Genomic DNA, 26675 nt, shown 5'->3' with positions numbered 1-26675 from the left:
CACCAGTCCCTGACCTGTCCTGCCCCACAGTGAAAGGGGGCTGTGAGAGAGCCAGGGGCAGGAGCAACTGGGAAATACTGCGGGAAACTGGAAGGACCGGTACAGAGACAAAGCAGAGAGACAGAAGCAGTACAGAGGCAGGAATCACAGATGTGTGTGTGAGAGGTGGAAAAAAAGGGTTAATAATTAAGGCAGGTTAAAGCCCTGGAGGAAGGAGTCAGTTGGGGGGGGGGGGGTCAGGGGGAAGATTCATACTTCCTCTGTGAGGGAACAGGAGGAAGGTGGGCAGGTGTGTGGAAAGGAAGATGATAAAAGACAAGTGACTATAGGGCAGCCTTCAAGACAGCATGGGCCTTCTGGAATTGTGTTAACATCGCTACAGTGAATAACAATGCAATGAGGGAGTAGCTCTTACTCAGTACTTTCTGCTGTTTGGCACTGATTGCCACGTATAGATATGGTATGACCAGATAGACAGGGTAGATATGGCCCAAACTGATACTTTACGAATTTTTTTTTAAATTGCCTACCAGAATTTTCTGAATTCTTTTTTTCCAGATTATAAAATTCATGCATTATAGAGAAACACAAAAGTGAGGATCACCCCAAATCCCACCACCCGGGTATAATCATTGTTAATATTTTAGTGAATTAACTTCCAGAGAACAGAAAGAGTGTAGAGAAACTGAGAGGTACAGAAGAAGAGGAGGGAAAAGAGGAGGAAAAAGGGATTTAATTTTTCTTTTTGCCAAATGATCATATGCTATTTTAGAAGTTATCATTTTCAATTCCTATGTTGTGAAGTTTTCCACTTTAGTAAATTTAGATAAACACTAAATTTTAAGGAGTATTCTATTATATGCATTTCTCTAATAAACAACAACTATTTAGATTAAGCACCATTTTGTATCTTCCTACATTGTAAAATGGCTTCTTCAGAATAAATGTGAAGAATTGAAATATGAGTCATGGTTTAGGAACAATATTTAGATCTTTGGAACACAACTATCAAATTTCCTTCAGATGCATTGTAGCATCTTGTGCCTACAACCTCAAAGCATGACTGCCTATTAACTTCACAACTCTAGAGATCTGCAATCTCCATCTTTTAATCGTTTCCCACATGGTAAGGAAAAAAAAGTCAGACAGACCTATGATTCAGTTAATGAGCTAAAACATTTCTATGTATTTTGTTTGCTCTTTGCATTTCTTTCCTATGAATGTCTTAATCCAAACTTTGCCCATTTTTCAACTCTGAGTTATTTTTTGTTTGTTTTTGGTGGTGTTGTACTCCATTATTTATTTATTTATTTTAATCCTCACTCGAGGACATAGCCATTGATTCTGGAGGGAGAGGAAGAAAGACAGAGACAGAGAGAAATATCAATGTGAGAGAGAAACATCTAACAGTTGCCTCCCCTAAGCACCCTGACTGGGATTCGAACCTGCAACCCAGGCATGTGCCCTGTCCTGGAATTGAAACCCTGACCTTTTGGTTTATGAACAATGTTGCTCCAATCAACTGAACCACACTGGCCAGGGCATGCTTTATGCTCTTTTTTATTAATGATATTTCCTACTATTAATACATTTATTTCAAGAACTGGTTTAGAATTCAACTACTAATGGAGTAAAACTAGGTGAACTTGAACATTTTTAGTGCACTTTTTAAGGAAGCTATATGATACACTGTTTTGAGCTTTGCCAAGACCTGGGTCAAATCCCCACAAGGGATAACCCACTAACCAGTTAGGATTAGTATTTTCACATTACAGAATTGTTAAGAAAATATATACCGTATATAAATCATTTAACATAATGTCTGGAACAAAATAAGCAGCCAGTGAAGATTAGCTATTATTATAATTATCATCACATTTGATCTAGTTTCAGAGATCTTTGTTATCACAATAATATCATTGACTCATTTGGTACATGAAAATTTGAGGTTATTTATTCTCAGCCTTCCATCAGGCACCTAATGGATGATTTCACTCACCTCTAACACTCCTTTGTTCAATATATCTCCACCAATGCTAGATTCAAAGAGAAGAGAAAGGGGTGGGAAAATCTTTCTCCTCTTTGGTAAAGCAAAGTTGCCTGAAATCTGCTTCGGATGGTCCGGTATAGCTGTTATACCACCTGCTTATTTCCCTTCCAGGCTGCTGTGCTTTTCCTCACAGCAGAAGGTGTTATCTGGAGCTGATGAGCGGGAGGTCTGAGAGACGCCCCCGTGTGCTCCGCTGCTGCCAGTGAATGTTTACAGCAGCAGCAGCTCGTTGCTGGAGAAACACTGCGTGCTTTGTAGAGAGGTTTCATTTGAGATGTCAAAACTCTGAATAGTTCATTCTTTCCTGTTCGGTTCATTAGGCATCATACTTTCCACAGGATGCAGTCAATATAACAACTGTGAATGGCCCTTGATTGGCATTACTTGATCTCTATTTACTTTTTTTTTTTCAATCCTGCCTGTACACTAGGAAAATATCTATAAATGAACTCCTTTAAAAAAAAAAAAATCCCATCGAAAATACTATCTTGCACTTAAAAACTAAGAATGTGAAAAACAATTAGTTTCTGTGTGATTGTTTTAGTTGCATGTCTGTGACCTGGGATCCCTTAGTTATTTTAAATGAATATTTTGGTAGGATCATCTCATTCATTTTTATTCATCTGAACATTTTTTTTTAATTGAGCAAATACTATGTACCCAACATTGTTTCTGTTATCAATGGCAGATGACTTAGGAGACAATAAATACATGAAAAGGAATGTATCAATTTAAGAAATATATGCTAAACGCCCAATGAGAGTTACAACCACTAGAGGGGAAAATCCCACAGTATTGAATTGTCAAACAGCACAGTCTTGACATCCCATCAAAGTTACAGTTTGGGGAAATTAAGTCAAAGTATTCAATCTTAGCATATTTAACAGAACACAGGCTGGTGAATGTTTAAGATAGTGCAGCTTCTTGGAACTTCTCGATTTCCTTATTAGGTTTGTGGTAATGTGTACTCTTTAGGATACTATCTTGCCAGGTCCCTGAAAGTCCCATGCAGAACCTACAACCACAACATCCTAAAATTATTTTCTTTCCTTTTATGGGTTCAGACTGTCTTTAGCAAGTGCTGTATTTGGACCTCAGATCAGGGGTCTGGGTACTGTTGACGTAAAAAATGTCCAAACCTGTAGAGAATTTTATGACTTTGTTTGAGCCAAACTGATGACACAGGCTGGAGAGCAAGATCTCAAATGTTCTGGAGAATAACAGGTTTGCAGCTTCTTTTATGCATTTAAAATTGAGGGAGCAGATTACATGAAGGTGGGAGGAAGCAATGTGGGGATCGGATTACAGGATATTTTAGATTATGTGTTCTCTTGAAGGTTAATATGCCCTTTGAGGGGCATTACTTCTGATATTTCAAGAGATGTTAATTTAGATGCATAAGAACAATGGACAGGGCTGGTTTAAAACCCTTCGCTAAGGAAGTAAACAAGGTTATGTGCTCCCTTGAGGGTGGTTACACCTTCAAGAGATCTGGAAAGGAAGATATCTGGCATGTGAAAGGTGTAAACCCACATGCACAAGCACGGTGGATGAGGCTGGCTTGAAAACTTTTTACTAAACAAACGACAGGCCTGGGACGTGCCTGCCCACCATAACCTGCCCAGCTGGGAATTTAGGATCAGATCACCCTGGGAGGCTGCTTTCAGTCCCTGAAGTTAAACATACACGTTCTCATCCATAATGGGCCAGTATGAAGTTAAATTTAAAACAAAAGCTCAGGTGGGATGAAAGGGACTTTTCTGAGTGTTGTTTCTCCCTTTTGGCATCCCATAGATACGTGATCTGTTCCAGCAACTCTTTTCTTTCTAACAGGCTAACGCATATTTTATACATCTATGGTTTCTGGTGTGGAAATGATTTCTAGTCAACATTATTATTTTTTCTTCAATCACTATTTATGTACAATAGAATAGATGCAAATATTTCATGTTGGGAAAAAAAAGCTATGGAAGTTACAAGCTGGAGACTTTCCCCCTGGTTTCAGAACATTCTAAATACTGGAAGGCTATTTATATATGTCTGTTGCTTGTTTTTACCTGGAAGTATGATGAAATGTAATTAAAATATCCAAAACAAGAATATAGGTCACAGATCAGAAATAGATGTTTACTCTATGAACCTGAAATGAACTTTGGTTCTTTTTTCTCCAACAATGTAGCTATGGTTTATTGTGTGTGGTTTATAGCTGTTGTCCCAAAGTCTCACTCAGTATCAGTCCCTGGAGAACCACCAGCACCTATCACCTGCCCTCCCTACACACAGACACACACAGACACACACACACGCACACACACACACGAAAGCAGCCAAGCTTCTATATATACAACTTGTATTTGTGCGTCTTTTATATTTGCGTAGAGTCTTTTATATTCCATAGATTCTTTTTTTTCTACCTTACAATACTCAGGCCAAAAATCCAGGGAGAATATCCTTGGACTTTAGCCATGCTAAAATTTCATTTAATCCTCATGAAAGCACACAGACACCAAAGTCCGGTGACAGGCTTCAGCAGGAAGTGTAATCTTCATATTTGGTTTCGAAGTTCAAGTGTTATTTTCTATTAGAGATAAGCATGTACCCACAGAGCAGGGCAGAACGGCCACTGCAGCTACTAACAGGAAAATGTCAGGAAAATGTCAAAGAGGGAAATAGCCTCTCCTGCAGGAGGAGGTGGTTCAGCTGTCTTGTCTCCTTAAACAGGACAGGACAACTGGCCCAACAATCCGCTACATATCTACTTACCCCACTGGAACCTGGCCATTTGCCTCCTTCCCCCTAAGGTTTGCCCCCTTTTCTCTGATACTTGAAAGTATTTTTAAGTTCCACCTGGTTGTTTGCCTGCCATGTATAAACTGACCAGCTATGCAATTTTATGTGGAGGTTATTTACCTCATTTAAGTAATACTGACCAGAGGCATGGCAGTAAAATTAGGGACAAATAAAGGTTATGCTTAGCATTTGAGAAGCAAACAATAGCCTTCATTGAAGGTAGGAGAAAGAGTTTCCATGTATGGTCATGTGAACTCATCATCCAAACTAAGGAAGTGGCGACTAACCACATGTTTTAAATTGATGAAAGAGTGAAAGGAGAGATTTCTTTCAAGAAAGGAAAAGAAAAATAAAGGAATATTGTATAAGAGCAACTGGAAGAAAAGGCTAAGTAGAAACAGATACGGGTGGCGTTTCCTTTAAAGAGTCAGCGCAGAATTTATAGTCTGACATTTCCTTTAAGAATGGGAGATTGTTGTAACAAAGTGAAAAAAAAAAAAGTTGTAGATTATAAATTAGTTGCAGTGATACCTGTAGAAAATATCAGAAGTAGCAGTAAATGGCAAAATGTCACAAATACATCCCATCCAAGGGGGGCTACAATGCCCTTTCCTCGCCCATTCACCCGAGGAGCTCCAGTTCACCCTTCAAGTCCCAGCCCGGAAGGCCCCACCTCTGGGAAGCCACGGCCAATCCTGCCAAGCAGCCCCTTGTGCATCCCTGGCATCTCACCTATGGCTCCATTATACATTCACCACTTTTTAGGGATTGTTTACACTTCTGCGGCCTCTTCTCTCTAAGACTGTAAGAATGGTAACTTATTCTGCTTTGTATTCCTGGTGTCTGGCAAAGATGAGAGGCTTCTTATCCATGTAATTAAGATCTGCTAAGAAACTTCATGCAGAGGCAACTGAGTGTGTCTGCACGTGTGTTGAAGAATAGATAAAAATCTGTGAGACATTTCTATGAAGAAGTAAATATCCTTCTTCTAGGTACAGCTAAAATGCTTGGTTATTATATATAAAACAAACATGAAAATTCTGAAAGGTAGAGGTAAGACAGACAGGCTAGAGTACTTGAGGCCCAAGTTAAAACACTATGATGAGTTCCCGAGTTATCTGGTTAGGTCACATATCCCAGACTTGGACGTGAAGTCAGCAACCTGGAAATGCTGAGTACAGACAAAAAGAAGCCCTAAAAAAAGGCCTGCGCTCGCTCTCGCTCTCTCGCTCTCTCTCTCTCTCTGGCCAAAGGAACAGAAGAGTAGTCTAGCAAGAGAAAAAAACACTAATTGCTCCACTTCAGCCAAACACCACAGAGAAGACCATGACCCCACCCATGCCAGCAAAGACAGTGTGGGACGCCTAGATTCCCACCCTTGTCAGGCTGTGAACAGGTGCCCCAAGTCTCCTGCCAGGGGGGTGTTAAAGAAGGCTGAGTAGGGAGCTGGTCATTTCATCCCTGCCTGGTGACAATAAAGCTTCCCCTGCTACCCCTGTCCACAGTGTCAGAGGAGACCACGTGAGGCAGTGCAGGGTGCCCTACACATACCAGCCAGGGAGGCATCAATGGAGGTAAAGTCGGGAGCCAAATCCCCACCACTTCCAATAGCAAGGAGGGTCCCCTCTCACCCTAAGCATCAATGGAGGCTGAGTAGGGAACACATCCATCAACAATGAGGCAATGCCCCAATTCCCCTGCTAGGGTATTAGAGAAACTCAGCTAAAACAGAAGGTTTAAATAAGACCCATAGTCATATAACATAATACCTAAAATATCCAGGTTTCAATTGAAAATCATTCATCACACTGAAAAAGAGAACATTCTTTTTGAATGAAAAAAGACAACACATGCCAACGTAAAGATGACACAGATGTCAGGATTATCTGACAAGGATTTCATAGCAGCCATCATAAAAATGCTTCAATGAGCAATTATAGACATTCTTAAAACAAGTAAAAAAATACAAAGTCTCAGGAAAGAGATAAAAATTTTCAGCAAAGAAAATACATAAAGAAGAACCATGTGGAAATTTTAGAAATAATAAAACCATAACTGAAATAACTAAAAAGAAACAATGGATGAGCTCAAGAGTATAATGGACTAGAAAGAGAAAAGAACCAGTGAACTTGAGGATAGAAAAATAGAAATTACCCAATTTGAACAAGAGAAAAATAAAACATAAAAACAATAATAATGCACAGAGCTTTAGAGATCTGTGGTATTAAAACAAGAATCAATGAAACTTTCTAAATTATTAAATAATTTTAAATGCAAATTATATTATCTAAAGGCCTCTGTGGCCCCAAGGCTGTTGAAGAATAAGTATCACCTGAGGGACAAATACAAATCTTGGTGCATTAATAGAACACCTAAATTAGACCCAGGTAGCCTAAAAGTGAATGTAGCCTTTGAGTGTTTACAAGTTGGCACTAAATGATATAGGCTCTGCAGTAGAGAAATCAAGTTCATTTATCATGCCCACCAAGTAGATATGAAGTGGTGGTGACAGGTTCTCTTCAAATCTATGGAACCTCAAAATGAATAGCTCAGCACAATATGGCTTAGCTGCTGGTGGGGTCATTTTTGCGCACAGAGGAAAACATTCCTACCATCTTAGTGAAAAATGCCAACTTGCAAGTGCTGACAAGTTCTCTGAAATTTCATCAAAATAAGACATTTTTAACAGTCTAAAAGAACCACTTTCAGAGCAGTTTTCAACCTATGTTAATTATCAGTGAGCAGGATGGGGTTATTTTTCTTTTTCGGTACAAATGTAGAGTAAAATTTTATAGCAGAACAATATATTCAATTCACAGATCTTCCCTCAAATTTTAACTTGTTATAAAGCTATTAAATCTTAAGAATCCCAATCATATTTTTTTAAAAACCCACAGGATTACATATTTTGGCTTGAGAACCTCAGAAATAGCTAGTTTCCATTAATTTTTTAAAATTAAAACTACAATAAATGAAATTTCAAAATCACCTTTAAAAGAATCTAGGGTCTCCTTTAAATGCTTGTGAAGATGCTAACATAACATGGATTATTCCAATCCTATTCATAAGTCTGGCATTGCCAGCTCCATAACAGTTTATTAATGGTAATGAGGTTCAAATATCTGATGTCCAGACAATGTTCACAGGCTACTTCTGCCTTTAAGAGACGTAGGAGAGCAGTTTTAGGTTTGGTCTGTCTTTATTCCCAAATGTGAACAACTCTTACACGTTCAAATGTGCGCAAGACTCGGTAGGCACACTTTCCGACTGCTGTGCTGAGGCCGCCCGTTTCCCTGAGACGGTCATATCACAGAGGACTCCCCGTTCTAACTCTGGTCGACATTCCAAACAATACAAGACTGTGAAGAGAGGACTGTATAAAATAGAAGGTTCTTTCAATGAGATTTATGGTAAGTTTTTGGAATAAAGAAAAAAAATATCAGTCTTCTTGGTTAAAAGTTGGCAAATGTGTTTTCAACTTTAAAATGTCTGAAATTGGCTCTTTTCTTTCTTGATAGAAGCTGAGTCCAGTGATGTGTTCAACATCTGTGATCCGAGCTCTGTGTAATTTCATCAAATCTTCAATCCATGATGATTCAGGCTTACCAACCTATGAGGATGGATGGGAAATAAAGCAGAAAAGTCACTGAAAAAGCCACAGAAAAGTCACTTTTCCGACAAGCTCTCCATATTCCCCATTTTAATCACCTTTGACACTTTGGCTCCCTAATGGCAGATGTCACAAGATTTATTAGGCATGATCCCAGCTCTTGACTAACTTACTAATGTATTCTATGCATGCTTTTTTAATTAGATGCATCAAATTTGGGGAAAGAAATGTAGACCCGGATCATATGCTCATTTATTGCCTGGGTACAAGAAACTTCAATGGTGTAGGGTTAAAAAACGTTGGAAAACAGAAGCAATGTGAGATGGTAGAAAGAACATGAGAATTAGCATAAAGAAATATGGATTTAAATCATGTTCTTCCATTACCCTGCCAGGTAAACTGAGGTAAGTTATTGAACATCTGAATCCTGATTCTCTTACCTGTACGCTCCTTACAGGGCTGTTTTGAGGATCCAAAGTAATGATGTGTTTAAATGCACAACAGAAACACTAGTTCTTATCAGAGTCAGTTATGCGTATAGTTGCAATGAAGAAAGAGTGGAGGGAAGTGGTAAAACTCAATTTCACTTCTGGTGAGGTAGTGAAGTCTTAGCTAACATGGGATTAGTAAAGAATTACAGGCATACGCTCTGGCACAGGGAAGCAGAGGTGGTAGCTGAAGCAGGTAACAGAGGTGGATGAAAATTGCACGCCCACATTAGTGTAAATTTTTCTGAAAATAGTTACTGGAGAAGGTGAGATGAAGAAAGTGTTCACTGGTTGGTGGGCTATAATTGTACTTTAAAGACATCCTTCAATAAAGGTTCATGTACCCTTGGGACCTTTTTATTGAAAATGATAAATACAGACTTTTCACATAAAAGGGGAACAGGCCAATAATTTGCCTTTTCCCACTGGCCTCCAATCATTTTCTACTCAGTGCTTCTGCCCCCCTCGGTAAGCTTCTCTGCAACTGTCTGGATTCTGGCTCTCCAGGCCAGTAGATATTTGCCATCTGTTCCAACATTTACAGCAGTATATAAAAACTACACATAAGGCATCTGTTCTCTCAGGCCATTATTGGCCAATATTGGCTAATATCCAGCTAACCCTTGGTCACTATTTCAGAGATGATACAGAAGGAATCAGTAAGTATGAGTGATACACCTTCAAACAATCCTCTCCCTGGTTCAAATCCAATATTTACTTTCCTCTAGGTACACTGTCATTATAAAATTTGATAAACATGTCTGTATTTAAGATATCCGTACAATATCTTTTGGAATGGTAGATATGAAAAAGGAACCTAACGTCTACCTGACGGCATTTACTATGATTTTGGTCAATGAGACGTAAGCATAAGTCTGTTGCTGACTACTTTTTGGGAGTAGGGCCCAGAATTCAGTCACAATATAGACAGAAGCCATGTTTATCCTATATGGCCCCCATGCTAGGAACAGTGGTGCAGGAAGGCAGGAAAGTTCTGGGTCCCTAACGGTGCTGTTACCCAGTACACTGTCCCAAGACTGTCTCCTTCCGGACTTTCTGCTACATGAAGAAGCTCTAATTTGCTCATGTCACTGTAACTGGGTTCTCTGTGACTTGCTGCAGAACACAATACTGGCACCTTTAATGACAATTTAATCTCTCAAGGAAGAGGAAGCAATGAAGAGGACATGTTTGGTATGTGTCCCACAGCAGCCACAACATTGAGCAGTTGGCAGATTTAAGTGCCTAACAAGCATCCAAATAGTTAAAATCCTGCACTTAATTCTGAAGAATAAGGAAAAATAACAATGAGAAACATGTTCTCTTAGGATAGGTCAATTAATTCTAAAAGTTTATCAGAGAAACAATTAAAGGGAGATAAAACCTCATTAATTTTCAATGACTAATATATAGAAAGACTACTAGATCAAGGATGGCAAATGGATCTTTGTACTATACCCTAGGGCCCACCCCAAAAACCACTGTCTGTTTCGTTCACTGCTATATCCTTAGGAGTACCTAGAGTATCTAGCAACAAAGACTTATTAAAGGAAGGAATAACTGGATCAAAGAAGGCATAAAAGAATAAGTGAAGGGAAGAATGAATAGGCCATCACAGCGCTCTCTCCAGCCAAGCTCAGGCCAGGCCTCGGGACTCTTTGACCGTAGGACCCCAGGTGTCTACCACCAGTTCACTGAGACATTGAGGTTGGTAGAAAAGCCAAATATATTTGCCAGTTTAGGTCAAGACTTACTTTGTATAACTTCAATGGATGAAAAAGAAAAGAATAAAACCAACTAGGATATCTGGGAAGTACTCTGAAAAAAACACTGCGACTCACTATAAGGAAAAGCATAAAAACTGCTAAAATTGTAAGGCAACCTTGTTCTTCAAAGACTAGAGTTTAGGTTTTTTAAATTCTGAGCAAATAAGAGAACATAAAACCACTATTTCCAAACATTCAAATGACAATAAAATTTTAAAAAGATAATAAGGGGCAAACATTATTTTTATAATAAAGTGATATATAGAAAATTAATTTGAAATGTTGTCTAACCACAATTTTAAAGCTAATTTATAAGAATGCTGACAGTTTTGGAATTATAAACTCACTTTTGAAACAAAAATAAGTTCATACTTCAAAGAAACCTAGAATTTAGTGGCTAAGCCATACAAAGTCATTAAGTTTTTATATTTTCATCTGATTTTTAGTGTTTTTAACAGACAAAGGAGGTCTCACTGAAGATATATAATCTTAGAGAATTAAATTTAATAACCATCCTGTATTCTCAAAGTATATGTACACATATATTCAAGTTATGTTTTCTCCCACAGTTATGTTAAATGTAAGACATACACAAATATATTTTTATTTCCAATGTGTAAGGTAAATTAGCAAAGGCTACTTACCACACAACTCTCACTGTTATCAGTCCTGTGAGGCAAAATGAAAGCTAAGGCATCTAAATTTTCACACTGTGGAGGGGTCTGGGATATATTTTTACAACTTGTTAGCACAATGAAGAAGTGGGTTGGAATAAAAATTTCTTGATTACGGATGAGTCTCCTGTTTCTGTAAAATATGACAATAATCACTTTAAGAAAGAAACAACTATCTTCCTTTTAAAGACTATTTCAGTAAAACATTTTTTCAAATACAACATCTAAAAATAAAATTCAGTCAAATAATTAAGTGCATTATAAAAAGTCAGTAATCGTAACAAGTCAACCTATTCTGTCAGGTTGAGAGAACAAGAATTAAAAGACAGATAAACTTAATCTAAATAACTTTGATTAGAAACTTATTGAACTTGGGATTTTTAAAACTCTACCTTAACACACTGGAATGGAGACACAAATATTTTTGATTTGATAGTCATTTAAATTCTATGTAGTGTGGACATACAGTGGACACAGAGAGGACTGGTTTGAGACTTTTTTATTCCAGCTGCTTCAGAGAAGCCACCTTGCTATGGAATTGTTTTAACTGGATTTTCTTTCCTATACCAATAACTTTGTATTTTTTAATTGAAGCATATCCTAAAAGTTATCCCAATAACACCTTTTCTTCATCTTAATTCTACCTCCTTTTGTCTCAAAGCTAAATTTCCCCCCCAGCATCATTCAAAATTTAAAGTAGTGGGACCCTTGCTTTCAAATACAATCTTACGTAGAACCATAATATATAAAACAGATTAAAACAGAGACTGGTTGAAGCAGTGAATGGGAAAGGTATGAAGTTGTTTTCTTTACCCATTTTACTGCTGTGACTTATGAGGCAGTTACAGGGGATCCTTATGCCTCAAGGAATATTAGTAAAAATTTTTAATTTTGTAAACTAATGTGATTACAGATATATGTGTGTAAACAGTAATCCTTAACTGAGCCTGTGAGAGACATTCTCAGAAAGGGCTTATATCTCAGTGGAGGTATCAGTCCCTTTTTCTCATAGTCTTACTAGAAAAATTGCTCCCAAAATCTTCTAATTATCATTTTACTAAAGATCAACTTGTTTCCAAAATGTTCTTCACCTCGCCTTTATAAAAACAGTGCCACTGATGGTCTCCTGACGATGGTCACTGGATCATTACCTTCCAGCAAGAGTCGGGTAAAAGCTGGGACATTCACCCACGGCCTACAGCTCTATAACCCTGTCGATCCCTTGACTCAAGATGCTTCTAGCTACATCACATGGTTCTTCATCTTCCAATTAGAAGTGTGTTAACTAAGATAGTACCTTAGCCGCACACCAAGGTTTTAAACACTGATGTTACCTTCCTAACAATGGCAGTGTTCAGTATTTAACCTGAGCTCAAGAGTTACTCATCTGAGCTAAGTGGTAGAGGAACACTACTTCTTTCATCTAAAAATATTTTACCACACACTGAGCAAAACATTAAAATTAATCTTCAAGGGGCTTCAAGATATTTCAAGGGGCTTCCAGTGTAATCAGAAATGTCACATACATAAATCTGAATAGTATGGGTTAGACAAGGTTCTGCTGACTCATCTCAGTGGTAATCCCACTTGAAAGCTGTTGTTAAAGAGTAAATGAAGTATGTTCTTACTGCTTCAGAGTCTCTGAGACATCATAACGTCCATCATAATCAGAGTCAAACACAGGACCACTGACAACATTGACGCCATTTTTTTCCTTAGCATACCTTGGCAACAGGGTGCCATGAAAGTAGCGCCATATCACTGAAACAAGAAGGAAGGTGGTGCAATTTCAAAACAACAAGGAGCCATACTGTCATGTGAAATAAATCAATACCACAATTCAAAATTAAGCATCTGTAGTAATTAGAGATAAAAGTTGTTTGGTTTTGGTCTTTGTGTGAGGCCAAAAATTCACTGTTCAGCTTTGGCCTTTGGAAGGACTAACACACAAAGGTTGACTTCAACTCTGTTTTAGCCATTTCTGAAACCTGTACATCATCATCAACTTTGGTCACATATTATTGTTAATTTTTTTTTTAAAAATCATGAACACAAACAAGTTAGGTTATGCACATTTATTGTTAATGTCTGATTATTCCCTATGAAATAGTCACAAGTATTCTAGATGTAAATTAGAATAAAAATTTTCTTGTATGCTCTATATTTTAAATTCCCTATGTCAATGAAGTATAAAAAGTATATTTATTCTTGTAAGAGCCGAATGCTGCAATAATTAATAATAATATACAATCTATTTATTTTAAGACTAAAAACATTATCAGGAACTTCCAAGTAGTTAAATAGGGAAACAGACTGAATGTTAATGTTAGTAGACTATATTAGCTTGGTAAATTAAAAAGAACACTACATACTTTTTTCACCAAAAATGTTTATAAACATTTAAGGAGAGAACAGAATAACAGATATTGGAATATACCATAATTTTAATACTTGTAGAATTTTTTATATATTGGAATTCTCAAAGGCAAACAAACCAGTAAGAATATATTTGATATTTAGCCATTTCATTTATAATAATTCTTATTATATATAAATTATAGCCATAAAATATGCATTTATACACAGAAATTTATTAAAACTAGAGATATAGGGTGAAAATTTTTTACCTTGAAAACTCTCATACATTGGCACTATATTAGTAGTAAGCAATGCTTCAGAATACATTTTACTTGAACCTTTATTTAGTTCTACAAAGAAAATAAAAAGAACATCCATTTCATTCTTTTCAAATAACATTAGGAATTATACTTTCTCATAGGATGCATTTAAAAAAATAAGCTGAGTATTACTCTAAACCCATAAAACTTTCACAGATACTGATTCAAGGGAGAAATGCAATGTATTCGTTCAAGTTCTTTAACAAAATAAAAATATTTAGATTATTTTCTTTCTCAAGATAACTTTACCAAAAGACAAAAACTGTAATAAGAAAGGCCCCAAATTAAACATTTTCAAATTTTACCTTATTTTTCTTATTCAACTAAAGCATATTGTATTGACAATCTTCTGTCCTTAAACTCTTTCACAGTGAAAAGAAAAAAACAATATCTGGCTTCAGAACACCTACTACCCAGAAAAAACATCACAGGATGTCTGCCTGGAAATGCTGTACAAGGCTTCTTTGTATGGATTTTCAGCTTGGAGCTGGTCTATTTTTATAATGCAATAGCCAGGTTCTGACTTCAGACACTTATTCCAGAGACGGGACTGCGTACTGAGGGTATTTGAGCACTGGGAACCTTCTGATTTCTGCCTTTTTAGGGCAACCTCAAAATGGGTTCTCATTAGCATACAAATTTGCTACTTTAAAAAAACAGAACCTCTAACTTCAAAAAGAAGCTGTTCCCTCACCGCTGTGCATTGGTGAGAGAGTAAGCTCTACTTTTACTTAGTTCTTTGACAAATTACATTTTTGTCTTTGAATAACAAAATAGAATCTCCTTCCAAAGAACCCAGATGCACTTTTCTGACCTCACTGGGTTTTCTTAAATTCTGGTTAATAGAGATGCAGAAAAGTGAAAAATGTCCTGTCCACAGTGTCTGCACTAAATCAACTACCCTTCAAACAAAAGTAAGAGTTTTCTAAATCTTGGATTTTAGACCACATTTTTAAGTTTCCCCTAATTGCAACTTATTTAAGAAAAAGAAGAATATCAAACTATGAATATTAAAATGGCAACAAACTCACAGCTATCAACAACTAAATCTAAAAAATAAAAACAAAAACAAACTAAGCAAACAACCAGACAAACAATCAAAAACAATCATAGGTACAGGAATCATTTGGAGGGTTATCAGCTGGGAGGGGGCAGGGGGAGAAAGGGGAAATGGCACAGGGATCAAGAAGTATAACTGGTAGGAACAAAATAGACAAGGGGATGTTAAGAATAGCATAGGAAAGAGAAGCCAACAAACTTAAATGCACAACCCACGGACATAAACTAAGGGGGTGGGAAGGGTTGCTAGAGGGAAGGGAGGTACCAGGCAGAAGGGGGCAAACGGAAAAAAAAACTGGGACAACTGTAACAGCATAATCAATAAAAGATTCTTAAAAGATAAATTTTAAAAACTAAAAAATAAATAAATACTTCTCACATAATTTTCATCAGTAATAAATAAGATGATGAACATTGCCCTGTAAGAAAGAAAAGGAAGAGAGAAACAGGATAAGGGAAAGGGAAGATCAGGGAGGAAGAAACTTACGTGGTGGGAAGAGGAACCCATAACTTGTTTTTGCGTTATTTCTATAAAATGAACATTTATGGACAGGACTAAGAGAAATTCGAAGATCCTCATAAAGACAGCCGAAAAAGTCTTCTAAGGAGAAACTGTCCTGAAAAACAAAATGAAAAGCACCATCAAGTATAGGCGTTTAGAAGAAAAGGAGATCAGTCTGTATGTAGTTAAAGGTGAACTACATCATAAAATTATGGAGCTCTGGCTGTCTGCTCGCATCCTTCATTGCTTTTGTTTTCAACTCTGGCATTCATCTTCTTTATATCGGAAGTGCAAAACTCTTTACAATATTAAGGATATAAATCATGTGTCATATAAATGCAAGTATTTCCTACTGCATTATGCTAATTTTGTTTATACTGTTTTTTTAACTTGATTTCAAACTTTTGTGTAGGGAATTGCTGATTTTTAGAGACCTGAGACTATCTTCCTTACTCAACCACACAACCGAATGTTTGGGGGTGGGGAGAGGCCACATGTAAAAAAGTTACTGAAGAACAATGTAATGTGAAAACCTCAGGGGTAGTGATGACTCTGAATTTTTGCAGCCTTGGCTACATAGGAAAACTGAAAATTTAAACAATTTTCATATACATATTTGAGGTATTAAACAATAAATCAGATGGGACCTACAAGATTGTGCTATACAGTACAAAGTCAAGTAAAAAAAAGTGTAAAGTGTTCACTGTGTTTGAATATCACCATTTTTTAAAACTCAAGTTTAAGGTAGAAATTTTATGTAAATATCTAAGTGTGTGTATTATATATATTTTTTACACAGAGAAATTAGGTATATATACACATATATCTTTATCTTTTTATTTAGCAATGTCAGTGATATTAACAATATTTTATTTTTTTAAGTCCAACTTGTTTAAAGCTCTCTTAAATCCCCTTTCTATCTTTTAAGGCCACATAAAGCTTGCCAGACTGTTTCAGTTTCTGAAAATCTGATCAGTCTAGTTTAAAAGTTCCATTCCAAGTAAGATCTAAATCTCATCTAATCACTTTATTCTCTCTTTCAAGGCCTATGTCTCATCATTGCTCTTTACACCACAGCACCCAGGAGTGAGGAGAAATGGTGTTTTTACCCTGGGACATTTTCTCTCACTCCTTGCAAGGCCGAAATAATCTGGTCCGAAGGGTGAACAGGATCCCCAGCTTCTCACTGGTTTGGTCTGGGGAACTTCCCGTGGTGGATGGTATGTGCAGTGAGGTTACTAAGCCTTCTCCATCAGTGAGAATCTGCTACGAGTTGAGTAGTTGAGGGAAATCCTTGTGCTCACATACCACATATTTAGGTGATTAATTGTGGCTGATTGTAAAAATTATTTCATCAAAGTTAAAAGCATAAGATTTTTTAACCAAAGGCAAAGGAGAAGCCTTTACTACATACACATCCTTCATTTCGCAGGAAAAGGTAATATGCTCTCAGTCTCAAAGTCACAAGCTAGTGAGTGGCAGAGCTGAAACCTAGTTTTTCTAACTCCCAGCTCAGTGGTCTAATTTGAGATGAACCGTGTGAAACAATGCTCTCAATGTTTTTGCCAAATGATAATTTGACAAAGGAGTGACAAATACTTGCATTTCTGTCCACAGTGTAGGATGTCCAAAGGGGCATTTGGATATCATGGCTGTAACCACTCACAAACTGGTGCTGGTAGAGAAGACAGACAGTGCTATTCTTCTGGAGAACTCTGGGTCTTCCATAGGGTAAAGTGCCGCGCTTAATAACCTTCTCTTGGGTCAGAGGAGGAAAACAAAATCACCATTTAAATGTACTTACAGTGCATTACATGATAATATATGTGATACTCTCATCTAATTCTTTCATCTATTTAACCCTATGGGAAAATTATCTTTAACTCTAACAAAAAACTAACTACAAAGAACAGAGCCACAAACAATGAAGTGAACAAAAGGTATTCACTGCACTTTTTGCCCATGCAGATTCTGAAAGAGCAATGTAATATGAAGATATCACAATATGTGAAACTGCTAGAAATTTCAACAATTAAGACTTAAATTGTATTACTAAAATTCTTTGATGTTATTTCACTTACTTAGTCTTCAGGATGTCTTTCCAGAAAGAAAAATTTCTGGATGATATATGTATTTGGAAAGCAAATGTTCAGAACTGAAATTATGAGATTAAACTGAATAAATCAATAATATATAGTGTTCATTGCCCTTTTTCCAAGTGTCAGGTGCTTTACAGAGTTCTTCGTAGTCATCATCTAGTTTAATTCTTAAATAGCCCTATGAATTAAGGTTATATGCCTGTTATACAGATGAGAAAACAGTTTATAGGAAGTAAATACTTTTTCCATGAACATATAATTCCTAAACTCATATTCAAACCTATATCTACCTAATTCCAAAACTGTCATTCTTTACCACAGCATTTTAACACCTTGGATCATCAAAGATTACTCCAACCTGAACATTTATAGAATTTTATACAGACAAGTTAAAGTAAAGAATAGTGTAGAATTTACCTTTTATTCTGGCAGGAAAAAACAGTGAGACAAGTAATTTAATCTACCAAAGACACTGTCAAAGTGGATCAGAGACTGCAAGGAAGTGTCCCTGAACATCCAAATCACAACTGACCACTTTCATCAGCTGTCTGCATATTCTTAATTTTCATTCAGAAGTTATGAAGAAATAATTTTTGATAAATCAATCAATTTACTCTCACTTGTAATTAACTAAGAACCCAGTGAGACAGATATTTAACAGGTATTTTTAAATGGAAATCAGATTTATTATAAACGTATAAAAAATCTTCAAAATCTCAAAACAGCTTCCACTAAACATATTGCATGCTATTTCCACTGTAAATATCCCTTCTTTCCTTATGAACAACGGTCTAGACTGTGGAGCAAAGAGATCTCTATGTCTCATCAGGCAGACCTCCACTACTCCTTTTATTTTATTGACTATTCTCAAAAATGCCCACAAACCAATTCTCTGTGGTTTACACTGTTGAGAAAAAGCCTACTTCCACATTCCAAGCTCAAGAACAAACATGCCTTACCTTCTGTCATGGTCAGATTCAACTGTGTGTGAAGGTCCACGACTGGGAAAATCTAAAAAATTAGTAATACTATTTTTAAGGAATCACAGGCATGAATTTTTTCTGTAACAAACAACTTCTATAGCTTAACTATTCCATTGTAGAACAAAAGATAAAATTTAAAACCATTTTGTACAAGTCAAAATTATTTTTTGATGGAAAGGATAAAAGGGTAGGGATTACAAATACAAAAATACAAAATTGTTAGCATAACTGCATTACAAATGAAAAATAAGAATATAATCCCCGCTTTAAAATTCCTATCTCTAGTCTTATCGTCTTTTTAAATCCCTAAAACAAAACAAAAAGCATAAACTCAACTATTCCCCAAATTTCTACCTTTAGGGATCCTATCAATTTTGTTCATAACTTGTCATATATTTCATCCTTTCACGACAACTAGTATATATATATATATATATATATATATTGAGGTTGGAGAAAAATAGAACAGTGCCATATATCCATTTTGTACCAAAAAAAATGATATTTTTCTCATAAATTTAAAATACGTAGGGTTGTACTTTAGAGGAGGAGTATTGTGACTGGTTTATAATCAAGCCCTCCCTGCTGGGTTAACAGAACTCAGCTCTTCTCCCAACCTGCAAGGCAAGTCACAAGACTAAGTGATAAAAATAGAGGCAAAAATATGAAAACAAGGTAGAGGAAAAATAAATTATAAAAGGTCTGCGTGTGTCACTAGAATTAAAAATAAATATTATTCCTACTCTCACTCATAAATTTTAATTTGATCATGAAGTATTTCCACAGCACATGCTATGCAGATAGTGCTATGAAAACATACACACCAGGCTCAACTTCTTAGCAATACTTACAGAAGGGTCACACCAGCAGCCAAGGTTTTCTCTGGGGGCGGTCCTTATGAAGGGGCACTGTGCCAGGGGGTGAGCTTCTTTGGGATGCTTTGGGGTGTAAATGGCATTCTTTAGAAGGTGGTTTAGACTTCCATGAGTTCCATTATTAGCAGCAGGTGTCAAATTCAGTAAGTCTGCATAATTCCAAGAATAGTCAAGAGTTACTTAAAAGTTTCAAAATCAAATAAATAGCAGGCTTGTACTACAATTCTTATTTTTCAAAACCAAATCTATATGAGTTCTTAACTCTTTTGGGTTTCAGAGTACTTACAACTATGCTATTCTTACTGGAAATACTGAGATACATGCTTCTCTATAAAAATGTCTGAATTTTAATGTGTATAATAACTATAGTTAGCATAGGTTGTATCTTTATGCCAGTCACTGTGCTAATATACTTTTCCTAATTCTCCAAACAATTTAATACATTATTGTCAATATTTGGTAGATGACTAATCAGAGCACTTTGCCCAAGGTCTTAAAGTTACTAACCTAATAGACCTCGTATTCAAACTAGCTTTGTCCATGTCTAAGATTCACACTCATAATAACAATAACAATAATAATTATAGCAAACACATATATTAAAGCACTTACCTTATGCCAGGCACTGTTTTAAGTGTTTTAGGATCTATAAACTCATTGATGATCAGCCCCCATTAAAAGAATTATCTTTAGGACATATTTCAGGTTTTGCAAATGCCCAGTATCATTATCAGAAAAAGGAAGTAATATTTAAGCTGTAATACCACACCCATAAAGTACTAATTAAGAAGGTACAGAGTAAACCAAGAATGGGTCTGCCTTCACCTTTACAAACTTGACATTGCCATCTGCTAATGCTACCAGAAGTTCTACCTGTTTTGTCTACCTTTCAGAGCCCCCCCAAACTCTTTTCCCTGGCTTCTACTGCTGATCTGATTCAATGGTCATATAATTAAGCCCCAGGACCTGTCAGAGTACTAGCTACTGGGGATGTACACACCTCCACACTCTGGGTGTTGTACTTGACCAGTGTGCAGCCTAGTGGAAGAATCAGACAAGCAATCGGATGGTATGTTCGGCACATATTTTCAATGACTCTGGGTCAGGAAGAAAAAATGTGAAAATGTAAGCACCTATCTTGCCTCCTTGTCATCTCCACAAGGTATCCATCAAGTGACCTATTTTGATCATCCTATTCCAGCTCTGTTTTCAGAAGGGATGAAAGTTACCTATTTACACTTACCACACATCAAGTTATAGACTTCAATATTTTCAAAGGAATCAACTTCAATGCCATGCTTGAATCCAGGTCCATAGCCAATAAAGAGGGCCTAGATGGACCAGAAAAGTAGTAGTTTATAAATTCCCATTATGCATGTAGTGGGTCAAGTGTAAAGCACGGCATAAGGAATATAGTCAATAATATTGTAATAACTATGTATGGTGCCAGGTGTCAATAGACTTATTGGGGAATCACTTTATAAGTTATATAAATGTCTAAGTGTCATGCTGTATACCTGAAACTAATATAATATTGAATGTCAACTGTAATTGAAAAAAAAAAACAAATAAATTTTTTTAAAGTTATTTTATCTTCTCTACATTGTACATATATAAGCTGGTTATGTTAAGAGGAAAAATACTATGCCCAATGAACTGGTTTTTTTTAACCAGTACTGAACAGATAATCTAAGGATATCTGGGATATTTCTCTTAGCTTTACTATAATTCCGGATGACATTCAGAACAGAATTCCAATGAAATCTTTTTTCACCTACGAAATGGAATATAAACCTCACTCTGCCCACCTCACACAGTGTAGCAGGGATCAAATTAGATAATTATTATGCACATATTTAAAATTCTTTTAGCCCTGGCTGGTGTGGCTCAGCGGATTGAGCACCGGCCAGCAAACCTAAGGGTCACCGGTTCCCAGTCAGGGCACATGCCTGGGTTGCGGGCCAGGTCCCCAGTAGGGGGCATGTGAAAGGAAACCACACTTAGATGTTTCTCTCCCTCTCTTTCTCCCTCTCTTCCCCTCTCTCTAAAAATAAATAAACGTTTAAAAAAATAAAATAAAAAACTGTCTTTCATTTACTGTGAAGCAATATATATTCTTAATGGAGCACAGTATATATAAAATAATTATTGGAAATTTAGTAGGAAGTACCTGTCACATGTTCATGAAATATGAATACAACAGTTTAACAAAATTTTATTACTTTATTTAATGCCCAAAGGAAAACAGCTATACGAAAGTATATGTTTCCATTACTTTTAATTCAAGACATATAATGTATATGTTTTTAAGAGTAAAAGTTTATGCATCAGTTTTTCTTCATATATAACTATTATTTTTAAAAACTAAGAGGTTTACTCACTTGCATACTTGAAAATATGTTGTCAGAGCCATGAAATCCACTTCCACAATCTTTCCTTTCTGAAGGATTCCTAATTTTTACATAATAAGAATTAATGAAAATCTAGTAATAAAGAAATACAGGTAGCCATGCATTATTTTCATTAATAAAAAATAAGTAAGTCCTGTTAGACCAAGAAACAGTGAATAAAATCATCTGGCTTTGAAAAGTATTAAGGAGCCACCTTTATTTTTTTATTTTTGTAGGCAAATCAACTATAAGCAATATGGTATAAAGGGAAAAAAATAAAAACACTATCATTGAAGCAGAACTGGTTTTGAATCCTGATTGAGATAGTAGTTAGCTTTGACTCTGGAAATTTAATTCTCTCCTCTTGGTTTTAATTTTGCCATGTTGGGTTGTTCGTAAAAATTAAATGGTTTAACCTCAAGAAATGCCTGAAACATAGTAGATGTTCACTAAATATTGGTTTTCCCACGTGGGTAAGAACAGTCCTCTCTCTCTCATATTTATCCCAGCACCAAAAGCACAGCTCACTAATGAAGCAGAGACAGTGCAATTCTGTGGACTGAATTCTGGTTTACTGCTAAGGTTTGGCTTGGCAGGGCTATTCATCATGCTTGGCTTCCTGGCAACCATCAATAGCGTTCATGATCAAGTTTTGAGATGTTAACTACATTAATTATTCAAATAATTTTCTGAACACACCAATAAACTGAGTATTGATGGCTTAGTATAACAAGAATTTAAAAAACTATGTATAATGATGAAGGTAATTGGACATTATAAAGTAGAGAGCTTTTGCCAATTATTTGCTGGACCAATGATATTATTAGGCAAAATTGAAATGTGCAAAGAGATACAACGGCAAGTGGTAATACAAATCCGGAGCATGAGAAATAATCACTATGGATGTGAGGGGATGGAGCAGTGGTTCTTAGCAGTGGGTGATTCTCCCCTCCCCCTTGCCAGGGGACTTCGGCAACGTCTGGTGACATTTTGGTTGTTAAAACTATAGAATGAGTACTTTTTCATGTAGAGAGTAGAAGCCAGGAACGCTGTCAAACATTCCACAATACACAAGACAGCTTCCCACAATGAAGAATTATCTGATCCAAAATGACAAGAGGCCAAGGGTGAGAAACCCTAGGATAGAGTACAGAGGATCGTATTTGTGCAGCTTTCATACAACAACATTGTTGGAGAGGACTCAATGGCTACCTTGAACTACTAATAGATCAGCTAAGTTTACCTGGGAGGTTATTGGAACTTACAATGCAAGTTGCCACTGAGGGTCCAAATAGAATGTCAAGGGCTCAATCCTGTCACTTTTAGCAAAGTGTAATCGTTTGGGTAAGAACTGTTTTAGGTAAGGTTTGAAGTGCTGGTTTGGCTCTCGGCACTGAAATTGTAGGAGGCAAAGAGAAAACATTACTTGCATATTTCCTTAAGTGTAAACTTCTTTGGAAAGTGCATTGTAACTCCATACAATTTTTTTTTTTCTAACAAACATTTTACCTGCATGCCCAATGGAAAAACACCTGCATACACATGGAAAAACACCAGAGTTCTTACTAGTTGTATAATGTACAAGTAGAATACTCCTAGCTATTGAATATTCATATTTCTGTATGAAGTCATAACGACTGCATAGCTGTCCCAGGGTGCTTAGAGTGTGTCGCAAGATTATATTTGAGGTACTACTGATGATGATCTTGTTTTCAAACACTCATGCAACTACAATTGTAAGAATTTTTTCCAAAAGTGAAAATTTGCTATCAAGTTAAAAAAAAAACACACAGATAGCTCAGCTATCTGACTAGGACAAAAGCTTATTTAAAAAACAGGCATTAAAAAAGACCAGTAAAAAATATATTGTAGTGTTAACAGTGTTTAGGGGAGTATAGCTATAGTGTATTTTCCTTCTATTACTTTCAATAATTTCTTGTACTGTCACATAAAGTTAACAACATCAATAAACAAATTCTTAAAAACTTTCAAACCTAGGTCATTGGGACATGTCCTTAAAGATCTTTAAAAACTACAAAGTATTTAAATGCTGGCCCAGATACTCAAAAATTCTAATCCTATAATCCCAAGAACAAGCACTGAACCTTCTCTAAATATACAAGTATATTACACAAAACCAGCAGTAATCAGATAATAGAAAAATAATGATACTCACAGAAAGATTTCTGGCAATGCCTTCATAATTAACTGAAGGGGATAAAGATAAAAAATAATAGTTGACGGTATGCTACAATTAGAAATAAAAATAAGAGAAAAATATAAACTATCAGACTCAAACCATATATTTAAATACCAAAGCAGGTTAAATTTAAGTAATTATATATTAGTCACTGACAGGAATAACATAAATGTTTAGGAATCCCCATGCCAAGTCTGTGCAATAATGTCATACTGTTAAATGAAAAGGCAGGTTACAGAACACCACCTATCCATCCATCTGTCCATCTGACCATCTATCCAGCTGCCTGTCCATTGTCTACACATCCATTCATCCATCTGACCGTCTTTTCAACTACCTATATATCCATCTATCCATCCATTCATCCACCCATCTATCTGTTCATGCATCCAAATACTCATACATCAAAATAAAAATGGGTGTGTTTTATTTACACATAGAAAACACTGAGGAGACACAGTCTAAACTTAACAGTGCACATCTCTGAAGAGAGAAACTGAGTTGTGAATTAGGGGAGTTTATGGTGGGAAACTGCTCCTTTGTACTTTATATACCTTGATATTCACTGATGATTCCAGAATTTCATAATAAGAGGTATACAGGGGAACGCAGAAGAGAGGACAAGCGGAATAGTTTGGGAACAGCATTTGCATAGCAAGCCCACAGTTAACTGCTTAGTGTACTTTGTGTTAGACTTTATGTAAGTTTGAGAAAATTATCCAGATAAAAGAATATAGAATGTATGTATATTTTTATGTATACATATAGATAAGTAGATATAGATATAGATTTTGCTTTAATCTGAGAAACTTGGGGGCCTAACTGAGCCAAGGGTATGGCTGAAGCTTAACCATCCCCTGCTAAACATTTCTGGTGCCTGGCATTTCCTCTATAGTTTTCATAAGAGGTTTAATAACTAGTGTGTATTAACTTTCATGTATTTAAAAATACCACATTTTGTCATGTATAATGTGCACTTTTTTGCCCAAATTTGAGGGGAAAATAAGGATGTGCATTATATATGAGTAGTACTAATTCTGTATCTATAAAAATGATTTTAATTCTTTTATTTATGCTTATGTGTTAAAAGTGTAACTCTAGAAAACAATAATGATATCTGTATGCAAAATACAATAAACAAAACACAAGTATCTAAATATAAATAAATACAAAACTGAATTAAAAAATTAAAACGAAAGATTTTTTTCCTGAAAGCTTGGGCCAAAGATGGGGGTTTATATACAGGAGCACATTATACAAAGTCAAATACAGCACTAATTAAAAGCTGTTGTGTAGATAAGAGTCTGTGCTTTGGGTTACTATATTAACATGTTTGCATAACCATTTGGCTGCAGCAAAATCTATTTTTTATTCATGGATATTCAACAGTACTTTCTATTCAACAGAAACATAGCACTGTGGTGCCCGAACCTAATGCAATTTTGATAACTGTCAGAAAAGCTTTTTCTCTTGGTACTTTAAAGTTAACTTTAATGAAAAGATAAACATAATTGCCCTGAGTAACTGAAAGTTACCAAGAATGGTGATCAAAAAGAGGGGTATACATACAAATTCTTGAAGAAGATTATCTTCTTATTTTAGAAAAATTGATAGCCTTACTGTTGTGAATTTTCCTACCTATAACAGTAAGATTTTATGACTTGTACAAACAGAAAAGAGGGGTATTACAGAGGTACAAACAACTATGAAACAGGCTTGACTTGCAAATAAACAATCATTTTTAAAATATTTTGTAAAATTTCTTCTTCTGTTTACAAAATACATTCTTACTGCTTTTTGAAATGGTTTAAGAAAGTCATTTTTGAGGACAGAAATCAATTGCGTATAAAATTAATCATCTCTGCCAGAATTCCTCCACATAATATTACTCTATTACCTCGGTAAATTACTTTAATCGAGTATCATTAATTAAAGTTGAATAAACGTAGCTGAACTTTTCTCTTAAGTTTTTTAGTTTTTTTTTTGTACAAGAGAAACCTAATATAAGCAAAACACACAACACGACATGAAATCGTACTAAGCTCATTGAGTAATCTTCTTAGCCATGAATACCCAATGGATAAGTGGTCAGACGTGTTCTCACATCCAGTCCCTTTGGGTGCAGAAGATCTGCACTGGAGAGATTTAATCATCAAAAGGAAATTAACTTTGATCATTTCCCTTTAGTTTAGAAATATAATGATTTAGAGGAATATATTCTAAGTATAATCATATTCAAAGTTAGCACAGATCTATACTTACATGAATAGTATTTATCTGGGACATTGGAGGGTCTCAGTCGAGCTGCAGGTCCATATACAACTTTAATATTTTTAACATCCCCCAGATATTTATTCAGATATACGTATTTCTTACAACTGCCTTGTTCCATGCCTAGGTTAAAAACAAATCCCAAACATGTTACAACTCAAATAAAAAATTTAACATGTAGAACAAAATTTCTTTCACTTCTAGAATTTAATTCAATAAATGTACCCAGTGTTCATGCTA

At 35.9% G+C, this 26675-nt stretch overlaps 1 protein-coding gene across 1 annotated transcript in view; it reads right to left on the bottom strand.

Annotated features, from left to right (window-relative positions):
• Positions 1-8230: 8230 nt before the first annotated feature.
• The window catches only part of ENPP1 (ectonucleotide pyrophosphatase/phosphodiesterase 1), a 60112-nt gene continuing 41667 nt past the window's right edge, over positions 8231-26675 (bottom strand). The window contains exons 13-25 of the mRNA XM_054569976.1: positions 26427-26558; positions 24141-24172; positions 23230-23357; positions 21956-22025; positions 20818-20905; positions 19551-19723; positions 18676-18727; positions 17221-17375; positions 15603-15732; positions 14006-14086; positions 13007-13139; positions 11349-11511; positions 8231-8450 (exon numbers count right to left, since the gene is read on the bottom strand). Coding sequence (XP_054425951.1) covers positions 8280-8450; positions 11349-11511; positions 13007-13139; positions 14006-14086; positions 15603-15732; positions 17221-17375; positions 18676-18727; positions 19551-19723; positions 20818-20905; positions 21956-22025; positions 23230-23357; positions 24141-24172; positions 26427-26558 — 1508 coding nt within the window. The 3' untranslated portion in view covers positions 8231-8279. The remainder of the gene's footprint in view (positions 8451-11348; positions 11512-13006; positions 13140-14005; positions 14087-15602; positions 15733-17220; positions 17376-18675; positions 18728-19550; positions 19724-20817; positions 20906-21955; positions 22026-23229; positions 23358-24140; positions 24173-26426; positions 26559-26675) is intronic.

The sequence above is a fragment of the Pteronotus mesoamericanus genome, unplaced genomic scaffold (assembly GCF_021234165.1).
Source record: "Pteronotus mesoamericanus isolate MK-2021 breed Mesoamerican mustached bat unplaced genomic scaffold, CSHL_Meso_final contig_20, whole genome shotgun sequence".
Taxonomy (NCBI): Eukaryota; Metazoa; Chordata; class Mammalia; order Chiroptera; family Mormoopidae; genus Pteronotus; species Pteronotus mesoamericanus.
This window is presented reverse-complemented; position numbering and strand designations above follow the sequence as displayed.